At 36.8% G+C, this 22,967-nt stretch overlaps 1 protein-coding gene across 28 annotated transcripts in view; it reads right to left on the bottom strand.

Annotated features, from left to right (window-relative positions):
• Positions 1-6,718: 6,718 nt before the first annotated feature.
• Positions 6,719-22,967, bottom strand: part of PPP6R3 (protein phosphatase 6 regulatory subunit 3) — a 52,562-nt gene continuing 36,313 nt past the window's right edge. For 9 of the 28 annotated variants that reach the window (XM_085581665.1, XM_085581664.1, XM_021555149.4 and 6 more), the window contains 11 exons: positions 22,178-22,264; positions 20,504-20,601; positions 18,541-18,595; positions 17,693-17,823; positions 16,928-17,046; positions 15,455-15,608; positions 14,525-14,631; positions 13,442-13,592; positions 10,567-10,584; positions 10,122-10,244; positions 6,719-8,186 (listed from right to left, as the gene is read on the bottom strand). In XM_085581665.1, coding sequence (XP_085437791.1) covers positions 8,135-8,186; positions 10,122-10,244; positions 10,567-10,584; positions 13,442-13,592; positions 14,525-14,631; positions 15,455-15,608; positions 16,928-17,046; positions 17,693-17,823; positions 18,541-18,595; positions 20,504-20,601; positions 22,178-22,264 — 1,095 coding nt within the window. In that variant the 3' untranslated portion in view covers positions 6,719-8,134. Of the gene's footprint in view, positions 8,187-10,121; positions 10,245-10,566; positions 10,585-10,638; positions 10,664-11,003; positions 11,196-13,441; positions 13,593-14,524; positions 14,632-15,454; positions 15,609-16,197; positions 16,322-16,927; positions 17,047-17,692; positions 17,824-18,540; positions 18,596-20,503; positions 20,602-22,177; positions 22,265-22,967 lie in introns of those variants that run through there. The other 19 variants (XM_085581669.1, XM_085581673.1, XM_021555153.4 and 16 more) reach the window with 9 other exon arrangements.

Here is a 22,967-nt window from a genome sequence, read left to right as displayed (position 1 = left end):
TCTCAAGTTGTGAACAGCTCTGAAACTTGATGAAAATAACAAAAGCTTTGATCTCAAAACCATTTAAGCATTTATATTTTTATTTAAGAGCTCTAACCTATTACAAGTAAGTTTGGATATTTTAACTAAACAAATGCCTTCCTTTAAAGATACTGACAGTTGTAAAATATATTACAGAAACTGATCTAGAATCTCTTAAATACTTATAATGTGTGCAGAAATGCATCACGGGGGAAAAAAGCCATGGGTAGGATGAGTGGTCATATTTTCCCTTCTCATTGTATGGCAAATTGGCTGTGCAGCTCCGAAGGTTTTGAAGTATTGGCTATTACTATCTAAGCAAATTGAACTGTACAAAACCTCACTGAAATTCATGTCATCCCACTCCATTTTATTGATTTGACTTCAGTTCAGAATATTCTTTTTTTAGCATTTGATTTCTTCAATTTTTTTCTCCTCTTTGTTTCATATTCTTCCCTGATTCCAGCATCTCAGTAACTGTAATTTTGGTAAGTTTTACTTGTTTTCAGTCTCCCATAGTGGAAAAATACATCCTATTTGGATTTCTAACATTTTGTCATTTCTCAAGAAGTTAGTGAGGGCAAGGAGGAGAAACAGAGCAAGAATTTAGGCATCAGTGATCTTAATTATGCTGTATGAAGTTAAACTGAGCTTTCCACAGAGCATGTGACATACCCAGAGTTCAAGCTGATCTAGAATGAAGTGAAATTCTAGTCCTTGTTACAAAGATTTGTATGAGAGATATTTTAAATTACCTCTTTCAGCTTTTATTTAGCAGCTATCACATCTATTTAACTTGTAGCATCTATGAAAGAAGAACTTTTACTTCATAAACACCTATGCATTGAGTATGTGATTTCTGCAGTCCTGGTAACAGTTCATTCTATCTTCCCACAATCCCAAATAGTTCTGTGAAATCTTCCATGAGACATTAGGCAAAAGACAATGACAAATGTAATACTGCCAGGATTTCTAATGGAGAGTAAGGAAGAGCTTCCTGTGAATTATTAAAAAGCTGCAAATATTTATCTGTCACCCTATTTCTTATTTTCATCCTTTGACTGTAAAAACAAATTCTAGCACTGATTCTTTTTCCTTTATTTCTATATGAAATTACCCTCATAAAGCATTTGGAGAAAACGGATACAAATCTCTTCTGCTGAGAAGCACTGGGAAATACTGACATGGATTCTGCTCTCCACTTTGCTTCCTAGACTAAGAGCAGTTTGTTTCAAGGTTCTACTATTACTGTAGGATTTAATCCATTCCATCCTCAGCCACCACAGAAACTGCTATGGCAGCAGCAGAGAGTGACTCTGACACATTCAGTAAACTGAACACCTAATAAATGCCTGTCAGCTTAGCAGTCAGCCTCATTACCTTTATTTCTCTTTAACAGAAAAGCTGTAACTAAGATAAATGTTTATACTCATTTTTGAGTTTCTAAGACATTGGAGGTTTGTAGCACATATGTAGCAAGGCCATAGATTGTTTATAAACAAGTCATTCTTACTCCACTAGCCCTTCTGCTCTGAGGTCAGAAAAGCTTTCTTTGTCATAAAAACATACAAAGATTGTCAGAGACAGCAGTATTCAAGCAGAGAAATATTGCTTTGTGTTAAAGCTGAAGAAAATCCAAAGTCCAGAGGCCATACTAAGTCCTATAATCACATAAGTGCCTTTGGAATACCTTGCTGACACATATGGCTGGACATTATGATAGTCACAAAAACAGTATTAAAAACTAACTAGTTACTCTTTCAAACATGCTATATTATCAGTTCTATCTTTTATGAGTAAATGAAGACTAAATCTACAGTCCTCACAGCAGGTTTAGACAGAGAAAGGTTTCATAAAACAACTAATGTTAACACAAAACCAATAACATTCTAATTTTGTCTAGCAGCAGCAATCATTCAAGTTTCCAAATCTTCACATTCCAGAGGGCCAGATGTCACTACATAATACACAGCCACACCATGAGTATAAATTCTGACTTCATTACACAACTTATTCAGAGGATTTCATTGGCGTGTATTTCTTCTCCTATTACAACTCACAACTTCAGTCCTTTCCCTTCATGGATAATGTGCTACCAGCATCACTGCTATGAACTATGAAAAAGAATTCTCCCAGGAACCCAAAGCCATTTGAGGATTCTATTTTAGAGCAATCCATTATTCCACAGGCAGAAAGCAAGCCAGAAAGATTTAATCTTCTTCTAGCTTGCTGAAGCGCTGCAATGACCAAAAAATGAAATGAGGCCTTGCCTGAGATTAAGAACTTCAAATGGCTTTCCCCTGCAAAGCTTTGCTAGTTCCCTGCTTTTTCTTTCAAGCCAATATCTTGATACTTGAAAGCAATTACCTTTCCATTTGAGTGTTGCCTAACTATAGCCTTTTTCCACACTTGTGAAGACAAAGACTTCTCGCTCCCAATAAATGTTCTAGTGTGACTAGATGATCTGGTTTCTGTACAAGTGTCCCACTACACCATCACTTTCTTGATTCCTTTTCAGACACTTGGTATAAAAATGTATCCAGAAGTAACATCTACTCCTCTCACTGAAGGAACTGGTTAGTAATTTAACACATAATCCATACCTTCTTAAATGAGAAAAAAAAGGATATTGGAGAACAGCTCAGACGGAAGAGCACCAAGCATGCACATGAACAGACTTATGCTTAACATAACACCCTTGCCCTGCTATTAGTTTTACAATCCAAGTCCTTTTCTGAGTTACTGCATTCTAGATTGCCATTGAGATTGTAAAAGAGACTCCCTGTTGGATATGCCCTACCACAGGCTCAAATCTGTCAAGTAGCTGGACTGAGAGAGCATCAGACAAAAGAAATCATCTAACAAAAGCTGAAGCTTTCCTCCAACACCAGAGGTGCCAGCTCCTCCTCCCATCAAGATACCTTCAGCCTGGCCAGACACTACTGACAATGTCTACACATGCAGACACAAGCCTGAAATGCTTTAGAATGGGCTGTAACCTGTGCAAAAGTATCTGTTCTTTCTGGTATTCTACAGTTCAGCACACTCTGGAAATGCACCACGGGCACTGCACCAGCCACGTTATGAGAATGCATCCTGCACACTGATGTGCATGCACACAGGTGTGAATCTATAGATTTTATTTAAACAGTTCAGTCAAAAACTGTTCTCAGTGCTTGTACATAGAGATAAGTATGAATTCCACATGAATAGTGGTGTAACTAAAGCTTGAAACAATTTACTTACCAGGAAGTCACCCACCACTTTCCAAGTTCAGAGATTTGTCTTTGAAGTAGTTCAAACTAGACAAGCAAAGTACAAGCATTAAAAAGAAAAGTGACACATTTTGTCAGCCCTTTTACCTTTCCAAGCTACTTTATTCTGAAGGGACTAAAGAGAAACAACAGGGCCTCAGTCCCACAAATATCTCACAGTTCCTTGTTACTGCCTTGTCAAGTCAACATGCTCAGTCCTCCATGGCTCACTCCACGAGAAGCAGAGCCCTTCTTGTCTGAAAGCACATCTCAGAATTGTAAGTTTAGCAGTGACTAAAGAAAGACAACCAATTTTAACAAACAGCATTAACAAATGTTTCATTAAATATCTAGGAGGAAAGGTACTTTGGAGAACTCCCAACAAGGTCACTTGTAGCAGTTTTAGCTTATCTCAGCAATCTCATCTGATAGAAAAATTAGTAAAAGACAGTCACATTTTTTTATATTTCATTTGAAAAAATAGCAGAGGGATTTCCCAAACACTTAATTCTGTTTGGTGTAAGGAAAAGCAGGTTTTATTTGCATCATCTGCAGTCACATTTCAGAGCTCTTGCAGAAGAGCCAGGCTAGTGCATTACCCAAGGTGAAACTGTGACAACCTTTGATAGATAATTGGTGTAGAGAAGGGGAATCGAAGAACCCTTCCCAAGTAAGAAAGAAGTGTGGCACATAGTGGAGTCTAAAAGCAGACCTGATTCCTTGATCAGGTCTAGGTTTCATCTGAAAAAATAATGTCTATTAGGTCCTTAAGAATCAAAAACCTATCTACCTGAATATCATCTACAGACCAAAGTAGTGAGAAAACCAGATAAACTTCCCCTGTGCAAATGGGCAACCAGTATATCTCATAGGACATGAGTGACAAAATCTACACAACCACAGCTAGGCAAGGTGTAGCTTTCTTACTCTGGGTGGCTGTATGGCAACAGAAAATCATCATCTAAATTACAGTCTTCAGAATCATGACTTAAGACATACAAAACAAGAAAGGATGCACATGATACTCAAATCCAGAATGAAGCCCAAGAATCAGAATTACAGTATTTAAGCTATGGCCAGAAAGATAAAAGAGAATCTCCCCTCATTTTGCAAAGTATTTAGTGACTTAAGAGAAGACAAATACAGAAAAAGTTCCCCTCTCCAACAAAAAACAGGCAAACACTAAGCCCAGACTCATCTAAAAGAGAAATTCTAAAAGATGCTATCAGCAAAACACAAGGTAAAGTTTGGGTCTCAGTGCTTTAGCTTATGGCAGCAGAGTAAGAAGTACACAGACTTCCCTTGGATATCGTGTGAGTACCTCCAAGTCATTAACCAAGACTAAACACATTGCAAATCACAATTTGAAACATGTAATAGAACCTGGTTGGAACCAGTCCAAAAAAATATAATGAACTGTCCTACCTAAAAGAGACAGAAAAATGCATCTATCATTACAGTAAGAATATTTTTTATTTAAATTTTATTATCTTTACCTCCTTCCACACTGTAACCTTACATACTCAAACAATAACAGAACAGGAAGATGCCAAATCCTTACCTTGCCAGCAAGTAAGATGCAGTAGCTAAAATACAGATGTTAAAACCTTTACTAATAAAGGGCATTTTGCTGCCACAATAACAGCCATTTTCCACCCTGGTTTCAAAAACAATACAGATTCTTTCATAATGAAACTCAAAGCATTTACACTACACTAGAGAAACCACTATTTATTCCGAGACAGAGGTGATTAAGTCTATTAATAAGTCAGTTATATACAGTGAGTACTTCCTGATATAACTGTATGAGATGTATGCCAGAAAACAAAATCTACAAGGAAATTAGTGCTTTAAATTTTAAATTGAAAGGTAAGTTTATAATGAATGATAGTAGAATCTGATTCATCTTCCTCACAAGTCTCCTCAATGGATTTCACACAAAGAATGAATGTCACTGAGTTTCCACAGAAGTATGCAGATGACAACACAGAAGTCACTGTTTTTAAGAGGTAGATACAAGGTTTAATAGGTGCAATAATGTAGACTTCACTCAAGAGCATGGTCACACGGGGATTCCACGTACAATGACATAATGAGATTGTTTCCACTATCCTGTTATCTTTTCAGTGAATTAATAGCAATGTTAGTCAAGATGATGACTTATGCTTTTACTTAAATGGAACAATCTTGCTATAAAATTAATTCAGGGATTACACTCAAAAATAATGGTTTCACTGGTCAAGAAGGCATGATTGATTCATCCACTCTGCCAGAAGGGAAGAGGCAATGAGCTACTATGGATATTACTGGTCTAGCCACTTTTGAAATATAATCTTGCTTGAGTAAAAATCCTTTACAAGAGAAATCCTAAGGGTTAAATCCACTGGCCACTGACATCAACATCATTATTCCTCAGTTTCAAGGGACTAAGCTTTTAGCCATTTCAAAGAGCACTGTGGAATGTGGCAGTGGATGAGCCTTTCAAAGCAAGCTCATTTCATCCTAATTGCTGCTAAAAACACTGTAGGAACTCAAACCTATACAAAGGTATTAGACTTCAGTCCATGCTTCAAATGCATAAAAATACCTTTTCTTAAAGAAGATTCAAATTCCATAGCATGCAAGTCAAATCTGATTAAATAAGCTGGGTAAGAGCCATTCAGGATTCTTGCAGTATGTTCAAACCTTTGTAAGACTCTGTGAGCAGCAGATCAGCAGCAGTGTTGACGAGAGACAGCAGAAGAGGTGTGTTTACACCCACCCACAGACCTCCCCAAACACACCTCCAATGTTTTCAAGTTCCGGATTCCTTGTGCAAGTAATAATGAATGGGTAAAACACACCCTACACTTCCTCAAAACAGTGGACTGATATGACAGCTTGTGAACAGGACAAGTACAAGATTGCTGAACTAATGACAACAAGGCCCAGATTCAATTTCATCTATTGTGTTCTCCAGTTTTCATGGCTACAGAGTTAGATAAATCACCCTTTTAGCAAGGGACAAATAGTTCCACTGGAAAGGACGCAAGTTTTTCTCCTTACAAGCATCAAACTTACGCAAACCAACTTGCTGCTTGCCTGAATTTGGAATTTCTACTTGACATCAATTCATGCATCAAAATGAGCAGTTTTGTTTCCGAAGCTGCTTGTTCAATGACAGAACAAAGTGACAAGAGGACAGCTGCCAACCTTAAAGCTAACACACAAAATGGTTTTGGTTAAGCTGATCTGCAAGTAATTCTGAACTGATAAAGAAAACTTAGAAACAGACTGGATTCTATAATTTATAAAGTACAAATAAAAGGGCAACTATAGTTATCAATTCTACTTATGATATTGTGGTTTTACCCCTTCATTTTCACACAACTGATCACTTTGCAAAAACTTCCCAGGACAAGTGCACTGAACCTTGTCAAAAACGCAAAAGAGAAAGCAATAAGGGCAGTGACATACATGTGGGTTTTTTATTTCTGTATGCAATGTAATGTTTAGGCACGTTGTTTGGGACGCCTTCTAAAATAAATCATTGGCCATTGTTTAGAATATCCTTTTGGCTTTAAATACTGGTCAGGAAAACAAACGATGTAAAAAATAAATGAGTATGACTATTACAGAAACAAAAATGGGTTTGCATCTAAAAGTGCAGGAGTATTTTAACCCTTTCACCAGACAATGTGGCAATATACAGTATATTGCTTCTGTTTGTTTGAGAAGGCTGTTGGAATTTTACACTGACATAGAAAATTATAAATTACACAGAATTAGTTTCCATAATCACTATATATATACACAAACCAGCTGTGAAAAAACTGGCTTAGAACATACAAATGAAAGCCTCACACAGATCAGTACAGTGAAATTACCAATTAACATGCTCTGCTGCCAAAATTTGTATTAAAAACACTATTTACTTTAAAATGCAGGTACTGTAATTACATTAGCAGCATGAGCATTTCTTTTACTTGACTTGTCTAAAAGGATTATAGCGTTTTAAATACGCAGATTGTTCTGAAATGTTCAATTGTATAATGCTTGGTATTAAAATAAATCTTGGTGAACTGTTTAAAGGCAGGTGAACCACTTAAACACAACAAGCCATGTGCACTCCAAATATTCTAGTGTTTCACCTGGAAGGTATTGTTTCAAGCAAACTAGACTTAACAGAACATATGGCTTTACAGTAACATCAATTTGTCAACTAAGCTGTTGCAATAAATACTTAAAATCTCTACCAATAGACTTACATTTTTTGATCTGTTTAGAACAATACAGAAAACAATTACCAATTAAAAAACCTGTTGTAAAATGTTGAACACCAAAAAATTCTTATTTAAATCACTTTTGTAAGCTAAACCAACCAAAATAACATTTATAGGGCATTTCAGTTTCAGAAAAAACATGAATTTCCTTTTTCTTTTTTACAAGGTGAAAAATGTAAGAAAACTGCTAAATACTTTGGTCACACTAATCATCAAATAGTTATGTCTCAAATACATTAGATTTTTGTATTCACTTTTTTATAAAACTATTCTTACAGCCATTTTAACTATAGTAACACTACTGTCATCATTACATGGGTAGCAGGATCTTATTTCACAGGCCCCCCATTATTTAGAACAATACAATATAAACATACGCAAAAATTATTGGTATTTCGCAATGTGCAATATTTTTACACTTAGGAATTTCTGTACAATGTCTTAAAATCTAGAATATAAATGTTGCTGGTCCTGATTCCTTGCGAAATTAGTGCAGCAGTGACTGGCTTCAACAGGGTCTAGATGACATCCTTAAGAAACACTCAAACACCTGGACATCAGTTCTTTCTCTTCAGCCAAGGCAGTAGACATCACGTATCATACAGGGCCATTAACAGATGCCTCTCCTAAATGGGTGCGTTGATCAGTCCTAAGAGGCCAAAAAAAGAGATGTAAATATACAAAAAAGATTCAAAACAAATTCAGGTAGGTGCAATAAAAAGCAAATAAAAACCAAGAACCCCAGATCCTGTGTAGCATAACCCATGAACTGAAGGAAGGAAACATGTGCTAATAACATGTTCATCCCAATTATCTTCTACAGTCCAGTATTTCTGGAGTCTTTATTTCCTAATTAGGCATAGCATTCAATTAACTGAGCACACCACTGAAGAACGTGTGTTCTTCATTAACTGATATAAGTGATCTCTAGAGATGTGGTATCTCAGAGACTTACTAATAAATAGGACATTTCTGATAGTTATCCAAATCTTATTCTGAGGCAAAATGTGATACCAGGAGAATTTAAGGTTGCACTGGAAAGCCAGCAGCTAAGACAACAGGAAAAAACAGCATCTTAAAAAATTGCTTGTTATTAATCTAATCTACAAAGAACCTTTCACAAGTACTTTGAATGTCAGACCATTAGGATGAAACTTTCATGAAGTATGGAGGAAAATGGAGAGCAAACCTACAAGAGTGAAAACAGTAACAGTATATACATTTCTAGATAAAAGTTTAAACATGGGCTCAATTGCTCTGGACTGGCACAAAGAGATCAAACCAATGCATGAGGACATAAAAAATATGCAAGCAACAGAGGCAAAAAAATCTCAACTTCCATTCAGTGCAAGTCTATGGAATACATTTGAAGATTGTCTAAAAGAATGCCAACACTGCTTGAAACTACAGATGAGGAAAGTTACCTGTAACTCCTGTTCTCTGATGGTGGACATAACAGAGAAGCCACTCTGGGGTCTGTGCTCTACATGCACAAGACCAGCAGAAGCCCCCTAGCTAAGTCTCTGGCTGCTAAGCTCTAAAAACACTTTTTAAAAAACATATGTAAACATTAGAGAAAAGACAGACAGAACTAGACAAAAGCAAACACTTTGTAGAGAAATCTAGAAGGTAAGAAACAAATGCTGCATGGACAGGAAGTGTGACAGTCTGCACAACCATCACTCACTTATTAACTGGAAAAAGTCCATGAGAGAACAGTGCTCCTAGCAGAGATTACTCCTGCTAGCCACCAGCCAGAGACCTACTTAGGGGATTCCTTCCACTAGTCATACATACATGGAGCCCCAAAAGCACCATTAGGTTTATCTTGGTATTTATCCTGTGCTTATGAGGATCTACTGCAACAGCCACCTTTAAAGAAAATTCTGAGCTTTGCTGAAGCCAGCAGGATTCAGTGAAAGGAGTTCCCTGAGATTTCCCACAACCTAAAGGCAATCTAGACAACTGCTAGCTCTGAGAACCCTCTGTTGGTTCAGACGAGCATCTTTACCCAAAAGATAATTACCTAGTACCTACAATATAACGCTTAGCAATGTTTAAAAAATATTGTTGTCTTGATAAAGGCAGCATCTCTAGGAGACACTGTGAAAGAGTTTTTGGATCTCCCACGTTATGTATACAGGGTTGTTTTTTCTGATTAGAATCCCCTTCTTGATCAAGTTTGAGATTTATGCAAAGCAGGAAGTTAGAAAAAAGGAGCTAGTTAAATACTGGTTTATAAACAAGTCTTAAAAATCAGAATCTAAATTTGTCAAACACACATCTCTGTAATCTATCTAGAGTACAATCAGAACACGCAGTAAAGTTCTGTGCATTAGTTCACTATTCTAACTTGGTAACATCGTCACAGAACAGAATGGGGATATTTACAACTTCCTGCAAGAAAAATACACCTCTGATGTCTCAAGAGTCTTAGAAACAACTCAAAATTCAACTTCTGAGACTTTAATAAAAGCAAGCACATTTTTAGATTGAGCTAAATTCAGTCTCTTTATATCAATCCTGTTAGAAAAGCATATGAACTGCTATTTAGAGAATTGAAAGCATCCTTGATTGCAGTTACCTCTGCTCTGGACTGCTGTTGGTAGGCTGAAGACCTGAAGAAACCTCTTCTGCAACCTCTGTATTCTCTTCTACTACATATTTACAAGAAGGATCCTGCGAGGTAGTCAATTTTCCTTCCTCACTTAAACAAAACAAAAGCAAGTGATTATTTAATGTATTTAACTTTGAAGTTTATTTATAGGGAATTTCAGGCAACAGGAGAAAACGGAGACGGGTCCATATTTCACATGCAAATGGATTTTAAGTTATGATTGCAATATGAAGATCAAGCACATGGCTCTCAACTTTACAAACACCTAATGATGCATTGGTGTTTACATCCATTAAAACTTGAATGGATAAAAAGGCAGGGAACACAGTAATCGCAAATAGGATCAGGAAAGAAAAAAGGAATGTATATGATGCCTGAAGTGATAATAATCATGATCCTTTACTATACATACCGATAGGATTTCAACACTCTGAAGCCAGAAGTATGCAAAAATGGAAGAAAGTATAAAAGAAATTCAAGATTCCCTCAGGAACCGGCATTAATAAAGTCTGTCCATGAAACATACCAGCAAAATCATTAACTCATCACTATCTTACATAATAAACTCCCTAGTAACTCCACAGTGAATACTATGTACGGGGTACAAAGACTGCAGCCCAATCTAATTCATAAATTTCCTCTTGTAGACAAAAACAAAGTTCAGTGAAAAAGCTGTACATTCACACTATATAAGACAGTACCATGTAATCAGGCAGCCTCAAAAGTCATTAGTGAACAAATCTTCCGGTTTGCCTCGAAACCCAAACTTTTCTGCCTCTTTATTCCACCCTCTTCCATTTCAATCACACCATTATGAGCGAACTAAAATACAAATTTGAGCATATATACCTGCAAGAGATAGTTATAAAGTAGCTCTGAAGTAGACAAACATCAATCTTATACCTCTGTAGCAACAAATCTATTTATTCAAGAAGTGCCAATCTCCTCTGCTGGTTTTCTTCCTATTCTCACAGTTCTCCTTTCCATGGATCCTTTAAATTTCAATGAATCCTTCTCTTTTCTCCTTCTATCCTGCAGAGCCTGCAAAAATACTGTCTTTTGCATTGCAATCTCTCATCAAGTTTTCCCCATCTAAGCTCCCCATCTCATTTGCCTTGATACTCTCCACATTTCTTCCAAATAAAATACTTGTCACCATCACGATCGAAAGTGATGTCCTAGGTCGTTTTATTTTTTAAAGAGGCAGTCTCTGCTGGCATTCTTCATACTTGTTCTCCACTCTGAACTACGTTCAGAAATCACATTTTTGTCCTTTCCAGCTTTTCACAAATTAACTACTGTGCTTATAAATCCCCTCAATATTGACTTCAACACCATCAATTTTCTATTGACAGAAATCGAGATAAAGCTGAAGTCTGGAAGCATCCTTCCTTTCAAAAGGAAAGGCCGTAGTAGGACTTCCCCTCACTACTCTAACTGTCCCTTAATTTAGACCTTTTCCCTGTAAGCTGGCTTTAAAAAATGCCATTTGAGCACTGACTCACTATGAAGCTGCACATGTCTATCAGAGTAGAATAGTCTCTACAATGTAAGACCTCATCTTTGAGCCCCCTTGTATGCTCCTTTGACATTTCCCTTCCAAATCAAGATCTGAAATTTTTTCAATATACAATAGGCCAGAGTGCCTGGTAATCTCATCTGGGCTCCACTTCCCATAAAAGATTGGACTGGATAAACTTTCAAGGTCCCTTCTGACTGGGGCAATTCTATGGTATTGCCTCCCTTTGCACCTCTATGTCCTTTTAACTACAGTTCCTTGAAGGGAGGCAGGAATTGTCACCAGATACTGCCTCCTCACGTTAGTTTTTGCACCAGTATCACAAGTCACACAACTTGAAAGCGCATGTGAGCTAAACTAGTTTAAGGAGAAGTTTAAAGACACCATGGATAACTAAACCAAATTTGTGAACATCTAAGAGTGAAGACCACGTAAAAGAATTGTGCAAAAGACAAACTGGAGAGCAGACACATCATTTCCTAAATCAACAATGCCCTATGGATGGCTTCATGTGACATCGATCTGCACGGAGTCCCAACACCTCTCTTAAGTGCTGTGGTTTATTACTATATCAATGCCATTTTATTTAGAAGCACTGTGCAGTCACAAGTTTCTGCTCCTCTGTGCTGAAAAACCATCAGAAGTTCAGTCACTCAGATAACCAAAAGGATGGAATCAAGAGTGACAGAAAACTGGTTTTCAAGGTCTTCCATTCTGGATAGTTCAGATTTACGTCCTACCACCTCTCCTAATGAAGTAAATTAATTTAAACAACAGGGAGTGTAAGGACTAATACTGGAAAAGTTTCTTATGCTTAAAGAAATCAACTCCGAGTCGATTTCAGTAATTTCCAAGACATACTGACAATTTCTTTTTAGTATTTAAAGCTATAATAGGGACAGATACTAGGAAGTTATTCTAGAAGAACAAGAGGGCTGCATGTCAAAATGCTCTAGTGGTGTGTTCCAATTTGTTAACATCAAGGTGGAGCCAGGACATGTCAGCTTCAATGAAGGCAAAATTTTTGCATGTTATACTGTTTGTAGCCTCTGTTTCCCTATATAAATATTTTATACTAAACAAAAAGCACTTGATCATTAAATGTGAGATCACAGTATCTTAGTAGATGGAATGGAGTAGACAACACTGAAATGTGATTTATTCTCATAAAAGAACTGCAGTGTTGATATACATACAATATACAATTTAACCATGTTGTAAGACACTTATTCCTGAATCTTTGTATCAGAAGACAGCAGAATTACAAAGTTGTTCTTCCAGTTATTCTAGAATTCCACATGCCACCTCGATTTAACACCATTGTGCATACCACCAACAGTGATCAACCCTAGTGTCTGATGAGCTACACTGAAAAGCAGTGCCTGGATGGCCTTCAATTTCTGTCTTCAATCCTCCTGGATAAGAAGAATGAAATTCCAATCTAAGCCTAAGAATTCTGTGCAAAATTTTAAAAGCTTAGTTTTGATGTGCAATGTTAAAAGAACTGTACATAAAAAATGCACAATAATGTGCAGCAGGGACAAAAGCTGAGTTAGTCCTCTGCTAATATCCTTGCACTGAAACCAAGGCTTGACAAGTAAAGTCACATGTTATAGTAGCTAACTATAAGTCAAATTTCAAAGCAATTACTTCAAAAGGTTTCTAGTAAAGCCTCAGGAATTATCACTTAAACTCTCTTTGATGACACAGTGTTCATTCAACAGTGTTCTATTTACACGGTGGGAAGACAATAAATAAGCATTCTTACCTTTTGAAAACAGCGGTTTCAGTTTTAGCATCTACAGTTAGGCTCAGTGTCTCCTTCATGCTGCCATTCATGACTGTCTCAGTTACCTTGTCTGCATTTTCCACATCATCCTCTCCGTCTGAGCTGGCCTCCATAGCAACACTTCCTGGGGCTGCAAGCAGAAATAGAAGCAATTTAGCATATGACTGGTTATGTTTCCATTCCATGTGCAAGCACATAAATATATCAAGAACAGTATTTTTGCAGTTTTGCACACTTCTTGAATTCTTTCTTACAGAGAATGTATGTGTCACTTTCTGCAAGTGCCACATAGAGAACATGAGTATTACTTACAGATGGCTTAAGAAAAAGCCACAATGTGCAGCTTTTTTCATTTTGACAGACAATGGTTACTGCAACAATTTTGCCTAAAAAAAGCCTTAGTAGGTGACAAATTATTTTTCTGTACAGTAAAATTCATGACACGTCTACACAGTACAAATTTGACTTTAAGCTTCCTAGTACTAACAAATCTTTGGGATGTCCAGGGTGCCTGGACTTCTCACCTGCACTTCTTGCCCTCTCTGGTAATAACAGACACAAAAAAAAGCTCATTAAAATATTATTGCCCTTTTACCAGCTCATACATGTAGAACAAACAATTAGGGCATACATACTGAAGGTAGCTTTAGAAAGAGGCATGAGCAGAAAGGAGAAATTTGAACACATTGAGGCTACTGGCCTATTGTCACACAGGTCAAGAATGGAGGCTATCATTCTTCTTGGGCATCAGCTGAGCTAAGGGCTGACACAAGTGAGAAGATCCTCTAACAGAATGAACTTACAAACTTCGTTTCTTTGTAATGCTTTTATGTTCATAATGTGCAAACTTTATAGAGGGATCAGTAATGCCAGCTCTTGTTTTAAATTGGAAACTATTTAGTTTATAAATTCTTTGAAAAGTCACTTTTAATACTTGTCAGAACAGCAACAGAGCCAGAGAGGAGTCTAAACCTAAAATTTTAAAGTTCATGGAGATTTTTCTTATGTACAACTCCTATGATCAAGCCATTTGCATTTAGAAATGCAGTGCAGTTTACTTACTCTCTAGCTGCGTTGTAAGAGTAGTTGCATTTGCACTCAAGGGATCACCTGGATCTGTGTTTGTTTCCATTTCCACAGGAGAATTACTTCTCAAGGAGTCTTTTGAGCTTCAAGTAGAATAAAAAAAAACTTTAGAAACATTTCTGAATAGCAACATGAAGTGTTCTTAATATAATATTAGTTCTCTACAAGAGCTGTAAGGCCTAGAGAGCTATACTGAAACTGAATTAAGCAAGTTTGTTATAAGAGTGCTGGAAAGACATGCTAAATAGAAGCCTAGTAATGCAAAATGCACCAGAACTGAGCTGAGGGTGTTTCATGGTAATCTTATTTTCACTTGATTTTGTTGCATTACAAGTACTAGTGGACATGTCCACTAGTAACTAAGGCATACAGGTATCACCAGCTCCTTGCAGTGTTCGAAATATTTTTAACTGTTTTGCTAAATGCCTTTTTCCAATTTGATAGCTCTCTATTCAGATTTCTATACTTTTTCATATATCTGACCTGTTTTAATGCTCAGACAGAAGGTCAAAAGCTGAATTTATAAAAGCAAAGTCTTTCAGTATGAGAAGGAATTAGTTCTTGACTGTCAGTATTTGCCAACTCAAAATTAACATCTATTTAATTAGGTACATAAGACTTCAGCAGAATGTAGCATCCAATCCAAAAAAGAACAGCATTATCTTGTGTGTTCTCAAAATCATGCAGAACTACTTAAACTAGTTATCACAGCTGCATAACAATATGAAATTTTAAAAATCCCAAAACACTAGCACCCACCCATCCTGGAAAGGGAGATCATACAGACACATGCTGTTGGGACACACAGCACTATTCAGACACTTTACATACACCAGCAACACAGGCTTGTGTGGAGATGGACACCCCCAGAAAACCAAGCTCACCCTGAATAACTGACATTCTTACCTCAAAGAGGATGTGAAGTCAGAAAAGGAAGCCCAGCCAGTTTCTTTAGCTGGCACAGGTGCTTCAGCACTCCACACAGCAGAGCCAACAGAATCCAGACTGGCACCATGTGCAGTCTCCATGGGTACATCAAAGTTCGCTGACCAGTTAGGTGCTGAAAAACCATCACCAGGGTCATTAGGAACAAATTTCTATGAAGAACACGAGTGCACATATGCCTAATACTGATTGCCTCTATGTACATTTCATAAAGAGAAGATTCATAACTAGACTTGAAAGCACATGCAGAAAAATCCTGTACATCCTGTTAAAAAATTAATGTATTCCCTAAAAGGAAAATTCTGCTAGTAAGGCAGAATTTTAAGATCAGTTAATTCAGAGTACTCCGCTAAAAAAAAAAAGTTTATCTGAAGAACAAAACTAATAAAACATTAAATCATAGGTACAATCCTGCTTTATCCTTGACATAATCTCAATATTTGTTACCATTTTTCAAACTAATTAAACTAATTTCTACAATAATGAAAATCACAGAAGTTTTATCCCTTTTTCAATTTCTTCAAATAATTTCTCATGCACTAACACCACTGCTAAATATCAGAAAAGTTTAAGCCTTTTTACAACTTAAAATATTTATTGATATTTTATATTTGGGAGCAACTGTGAATAGCATCTAATTTAGGATAGGTCAATTCAAAATACTTCACCTACCCAAGGGAAACATGTTTTACATTAACACTTACATACAAAAAAACAGGCTGAAAAGGAAGCTCTGACTAGCAATTAGAAATTCCAACCCAGGCAGATATGGGAGGAGACCCACATGGATCAAAACTTGTTTGACACACAGATGCCAACGACACCAATCTGACAAAAGAAAAGAACACCCTTAACTTTTCCTGCTAATTTAATTCCTTACAGTCTAGATAAACACAGGGCTTTTACCTACAGACATTGCCAGTTTAACAACAGCCAGTTTAGTCTGACTTGAATATGAAAATTTTTCAACCTATTACATCAGTTAAGATTCCACAGAAGAGTCTCCTGATGTGTACCTTTCACTCGCATCTGAAACCAGAACAATGCAATTTCCCTGAGCTTCTGTAGGAAGTCTTCTAAAAGAGCACTTAGATGAAAAGCTGGTCTGAAAGGCTTCCAGTAAAAATTTTGGGTTTGGATAGTAACATATCAGGTTTTTGTAGGCACTCAATATTTATAAACCAGCATTTTATCCTCCCCTGACTATTCCTCCTTTTTTTAACTCTTCAAGAGTAGAAACATGAATTTTAAAAAGACTAAGTAATTTAAGACAGATAAGGAATTCAAACTTCCCAGTATGTGCATGCTCTGTGGCAAGGAAGAAAGATTAAGACAGTTGGAATAAAACCAGTCAACAAGAAAAGTCCTATAAAATCAGGCTACTAGATCTATCAATTTCCTATAACCCAAAGCACTGGGAAAAAAGCTACGTACGTTCACTTAAGTCTACTTCCATTTTGTCCTCTGTATTGGTGTGGGATTCGAACAAGTCTTGTTTAGTTCCATCCTCTTCTTCAGAATCTGTACTTTCTTCACTGTCTGTACTGCCCGAACTTCAAATACAAAGAGAGAGTTTACATTTTGGTTTTAGTACAACACCCTGGGCACAATGAAATACTGTAGAGTTTCAGGCTAGAGAGAATTACAATTATTTCTGACAGAATACTTGAGGTATAAATTTTAGCTCTCAGTATTCTCCCCTCATTTCTCTCTCAAAGAAACAAGTTTTAAGATTTTTCACTTGATCAATGAAGAGGCTTTAGGCAGATATTGAGGGAGGGTCCACAGCCCTGAGTTGTGGGGACTAGATGCGCTTTCCACTCTGCATTTTCCTTTGTTCACAGCCATACTGGTACTGTGAGGACAGCAAGGTCTAATAGAAGTGTGGAGCTAGGCTGCCTTGTCCAAAGCAAGGACAGTAAGGCCAGTTTAAAAGCAGAAGGAAAGAATACACAGCAGGGAGAAAAAAAAAAAACAAAAACAAAAACAAAACCAACAAGCTACAAAACCCGAAGTGCCTCTTCTGCAAATTATGGCTGGAAAACAAAGCACTAGAGCCACATCTCCACTCACTCCTCCACAGAATGAAATACCTAGTTAAGCTGGACAGTCTGTACTAAGAGACAGACTGAACCAGAGGACAGGTATATTACTGCAGGCTCACTACACTGCTATTTGGATGAGAAACACCCTTCTCACCTGGAACGCCTCTGGGACTCTGGTGCAAACGCAATATGTTTTTCTTCCCAGATGTCTTCTTCATCAGAGCCACCATCATCAAACTGCTGTATCCGTTCCTTACAGCATGCCTCAAACAAGGCTATATTGCCCTAAATACAGAAAGTATAAAATTCATATTACATTATTAAACATCTTGATTAATCTGAAGGGAACCTTAAGCATTTCTCTAAAGGCAGCAGAACTCCAGAATGTCTTAATTTAAAGCTTGTCAAGAAAATACACAGGGCTGCTTGTTTTATTTGGCTACTAACAAGCTGAGTGGACCAAAGAACACTTAGGAGCTTCCCTCATGTTTAAAAATGGGATTTGGGAGTGACCCCAAAGAGCTTTCCAAAAAACAGGGCACAAAGTACTCCAGCTTTGTTTTCTGTACTTGGGGATCATTTTAGTTCAACCAACAAATAATATTGAGGTTCAGAGACTCTGTCCTGACTTTCCTGTCACTACAATATCACTGGGTATTTAAAGCTTCTAATCATAAAACACAAGTGTGCAACATGCACAAAGCAGAGCTAAGCCCATTCTTAAATCCAGTTATACAAATTAGAAGCAATTCTAATACTGATTCTTAAGAAGCGATTCTTAAGAATTCTAATACTGATTCTTAGAAGCAATTCTTAATACTGATCAGAAAGAACAATAGTGTCTTCCAATTAGCAAACCTCATGATACAAGAATAAGGCAGAGTAACTGTTTTCCAATTACTTCGTGTAAAAGAAGTAAATGGAACCACTACCAAAGTTCTGAGGTCATGCCAAAGCTTAAAAGACAGTAATTTTTCTGATAATACTGGAACTGATACTTACACTTTCATTTGTATTGAGGGTAAAATTGATGTCTGAAACCCGATCAAAAGAAACACTACAAGAAAAAAAGAAATGTACTCAGTTAAACAGGACTTTCTATTGTGACCTGAAGAGATTTAATTTCTGTTTGGTTTCTTATATTCCAATAAGCTAAAAATAGAAGATAAAAGACAGTCTCCAACACAAAACACTCAAAATTACACACCAAGGAGACCTGGCATTCCTGTGACTTTTTTTAACTGTTAAATATTTTTAACAAAAACACAGAACATTGCCATCTACAGTTAGGTGTATGCAACAAGTCTAAACAAGCATAACTGAAATGATATACCCAAATCTCAAGTACTGTATTGCTATGCACTGGAGAAAACCTAGGCCTAAAGAATGCCTAACCTGACAATGGTCTACCACGATATACCTCAAAATCCTGCAAATATCTGCATCTGCATTTCTTATATATTTTAACTGATTTCACTCTTCTATTAAAGGACCTTTTCAACAGGAAGAAACAAAATGAAAAATAGTATCAAGTTCTGTTTCTTAACAAAAGAACCCTACGAATATTTTTTAACCAACCACTGAAATATTTTCCCAAGCATAACACTATATATTAGGCTTGACACATCCTTACATATCAGAAGAGGTCACATATTCTTTGTGTAGCCATGAGTGCATTCAGCAGAGCACACATTACTCCTCCTCTAATATTCATAGCCTTACGAAGCAGGGAAAAAGTAACCTAAGTTGCTAGTGTGACTGTATTACTGTAGGATAAGTTACTGTAGGTAACTTAAGAGTGCAATTTATTCTTGCACAGAAGGCATAACTTTAAAGTAACTTCACCTACAGCTTAATTCAACTCATGAGTACATCATCAGTGTACCTGTCACAAGTTGTGAGACCTCTTTAGGTAAGTAGTCAGCTTCTTTCTACCAAGAGAAGATACTTCCAAAGGCATGAACTTAAACGAATTCCAATTCCTATCCTTCCCAAAATCCATCTGCTTCTAACAAAGTTAAGGAGTATCCTGTGTTACTTCCTTTACCATCATATCTTAATCTCTAATCTCAGCAGGTTCTGTGGTGTAAAAAAGCAGCAATGCTTCTTGGATGGAAGACACAAGCTTCAGTCAGACATCACTTACTAAACACTTACAGAAAAGCACTGAGATTATTATAAAAACACCCTTCTAAAAACCATCCTAAAGTAATGCTTTTTATTCTTATCTGCATGTTCTGCCATCCCAAGCCATGAAATCTTATAAAAACAATGATGAACTTTAACATCTGCAAGAACTCCCATTCTTCCCTTTTCCCTTTACTGCATCCATTTACTTACAAAGATACCAGCTTTTCTGAGGGGTGTTTTTTGTTGTGTGCTGGCTTTTGTCTAGTTTGGAGTTTTTTAGTATGACCAAGACTGTTCTTATTTCCTCATCTTTCACCTAAGACTATCTGTAGAAATCAGTCTTAACTGCCTCGACGTTATAAACAAAGGTAGATTTACAATGCCCTTCCTTACTCTCCCCTACAGAAAAGTACACTCAGAGACATGTTGTTCCTGTCATCCTTTCCAGGAAAACTCAGAAGCAGAGCTATTCATCTGGTCATCAGCAGGGGAAAAAACCCACTTTGAAACAGAGAGAAAGTTAAAGTGACCCAAACAAAGTCAGGTCAACAGACAGCCGTAGCTGTCTGTTAAAAAGCAGAGTTACAATTCAGTTTTTTGTTCACAACACAGTGCTCTCAACATTGGCACAACCAGAAGATTAGAAGAGAAGCTGCTGCTTCCCTCTGTTCAGGGAAGCTTCTATCAATGCACACAAATGGCACAAAAAGACAGGACTAATTGACAACTGCTTCACATCAGTAAATGCTTATCACCAGTAAAACCACAGCCAAAAACAGAGTCAGAAAGAAAACTCACACGGCTATAGCCAAATTTAGTGTAATATTATACTCACTTGCCAATGTCATCTTGATCAGCAAACTTCTCATCGTTGAAGCCAAACTGGTCAATAAAATTGGACGTCATTTGTTGCATCTGATAATCAGAAAAGGCCTGGCAACCCCAGGACCAACGACAGTGATATAATGATTCTACTAATACTCTAAAATCTATTTGCCCATTTTGCTTCAAAGAAATAAAAATCTATCTAAACTAAACATAAAAGGACAAGAAAAGGATTTGTCTTAACCTCTGAATTTTGAAAGGTAGTATCAACTACAATCCTACTTACATTTACTGACTTGAAAGCCAATCTAACAGCTTTCAATAAAGTTAAAACTGTTAACATTAATCGGCACTTTTCCAAATGCACCCCAAAGAAGCAGAGAAACAACACTATAGAAAAGAAAAAGCTGTCTTTGCTCAAAATAGCATGAAACTGTAAATAGTAAGAACCAGAAAAGTAAACTATATTTAGATACCAAAGCACAGCTGCATATTTATTATGCAGATATCACTAGCAAAATCAGTCTCAGGTACACACACCAGCAGCATCTATTAAGTATTAGAAGAATGAAACCATTGAGCATTTTACATCTCAGTGCAGTGTCACTGACACAACTGTGCTGGTTTTTTAAATAAAATTAAGTGTCAACTGCCAGCAGATCAGTATATACACTAAGGTACACGTGGGCATCACCTATCCCTAACAACAGCTTTTGAATCTTATTTCTCAGGACTATCATTAAATTATATATTACTATACATCCTCTAGGGACTTTTAATACTATTATTTCCATGTGTAAAGTCAGCCAACACTAAGATATTCTAGGAAATAAAGCTGTCATGTCAACTCTTGGTTTCTTGGCCAGGTAGCTGAGGGGACACAGTATGGTGGTAAAGTTGAACAAAGTGAATATGGAAAGAAAACAAAAGAACGATCAAAAAACCCCAAGTTCAGATCAAGGCATTATGAAAATTGAAGGAAAAAGAAAATATATATAAAAGGAGGAGGTATACAGCAAGACAAACTTGAAAGAAGCAGCACTGGACCATCTGCATTTCTCCAGATTAACTACCTGGAACTGCTGGGATTGCCTAGGCACAGCAGGTCACTAAGGGGATGCATGAAAAGCACAGAGATATTAGAAGATCTTACTTTCTCACTAAAGCTGCTAAAGATAGCATCCAACTTATCAAGTTTTTGTACAGGTGCACCTTATAGGTACAAAGGCACTTAATCAGATAAAAATCAGATTCTTTAAGATTGAGCCACCACCCACAATTCAAACTTAGACAAGCAATTATTATAAAAACTATAGAAAATGCATAAAATACCAAAGCAAATATTAGATTAGATAGATACTACACAGCTGTTAGTGTGATCTGAAAGATTTTGGTTAGTAACCCCAGCAAATAATGCATGTAAAGCATCTGATTCCATCTAAGTGATCTATTGGCAAAATCTTGTGCCACAAGGCTCCCACTCCTTCACTACCAGCAAAAGAATTCAAAGAGATGCTTATGAGTCTGGTAAGACACTGTGTGCCTGCACACATGCCTAGATTTTAAACTTTCTAGATTTATATTTGCTTGTGAGAGCAAATAAAAGTTCCACTTCTTTTTAAAAAATTACTTAATTTACTTTAACAGAAAGAGCAACTTAAGCTGTTAAAAGAATTCAACTCACCTGCTGCAAAGAAGAATCCTGTGAGAAGCCAGTTTCTTTAAAGTCTATTTCATCATCACTGGAAGAATGAATGTGGCAGGTAGTAACCTAGACAAATAAATTGGGTCATTGGCATAGTAGATAATGTATTTATTTCAGATAAAAGAAATTGTTTTAATGTTTTGAGTCTCTATCCTACTGAAAACTGAGGAGTCTGGAGATAAGTTTTCAATTAAGTTTTACTGTTATTACACCAAGTACCTTCAAGCACATGATTATGTATCTGAAGAGCCAATTGGTGCCATATTTTATGAGCTTAAAATTCTTCCTCTTTACATGATCCATCTTTTGGCCTTGACCAAGACATCGTTTCTACCAAGAGGAAAAATAACATTCATCTGCAAGCCCTACACACTGCTTTTGCTCAAGAAAAAATGCCTTATGTACATCTTCTGGACCTGTTCACAACTTGCACCATATTTCAGAAGAGTATCTTATTGCTTCTATTGACACCTGTTCACATCATGCTCCAGTTAACATTTACGTTGAAATAGCAAATTCAACAATTAACTGTAGTCCAAATGACAGAAGACTAGTGGAAGTTAATGAAGCCATAAGCAAAGCACACATTCCTGGAGAAGTCAGGTAAAATAAAACTCAGAAATTGGTCTGCTGACATTGGAAACTGCCTTGCTTATTAAAGTCTCCAAGTGATTATTCTTAGACTGTATTACTGATGTGATTACACAAACCACTTCTACTGGAGTTCAGTCTTTTTCCAAAAGCCTAATTGCTACAACTGCATGCAGAA

The sequence above is a fragment of the Lonchura striata genome, chromosome 5, assembly GCF_050655825.1.
Source record: "Lonchura striata isolate lonStrDom1 chromosome 5, ASM5065582v1, whole genome shotgun sequence".
NCBI classification, from domain to species: Eukaryota; Metazoa; Chordata; class Aves; order Passeriformes; family Estrildidae; genus Lonchura; species Lonchura striata.
The sequence above is the reverse complement of the archived record's forward strand: the minus strand, read 5'-3'. Positions and strand labels throughout refer to the sequence as shown.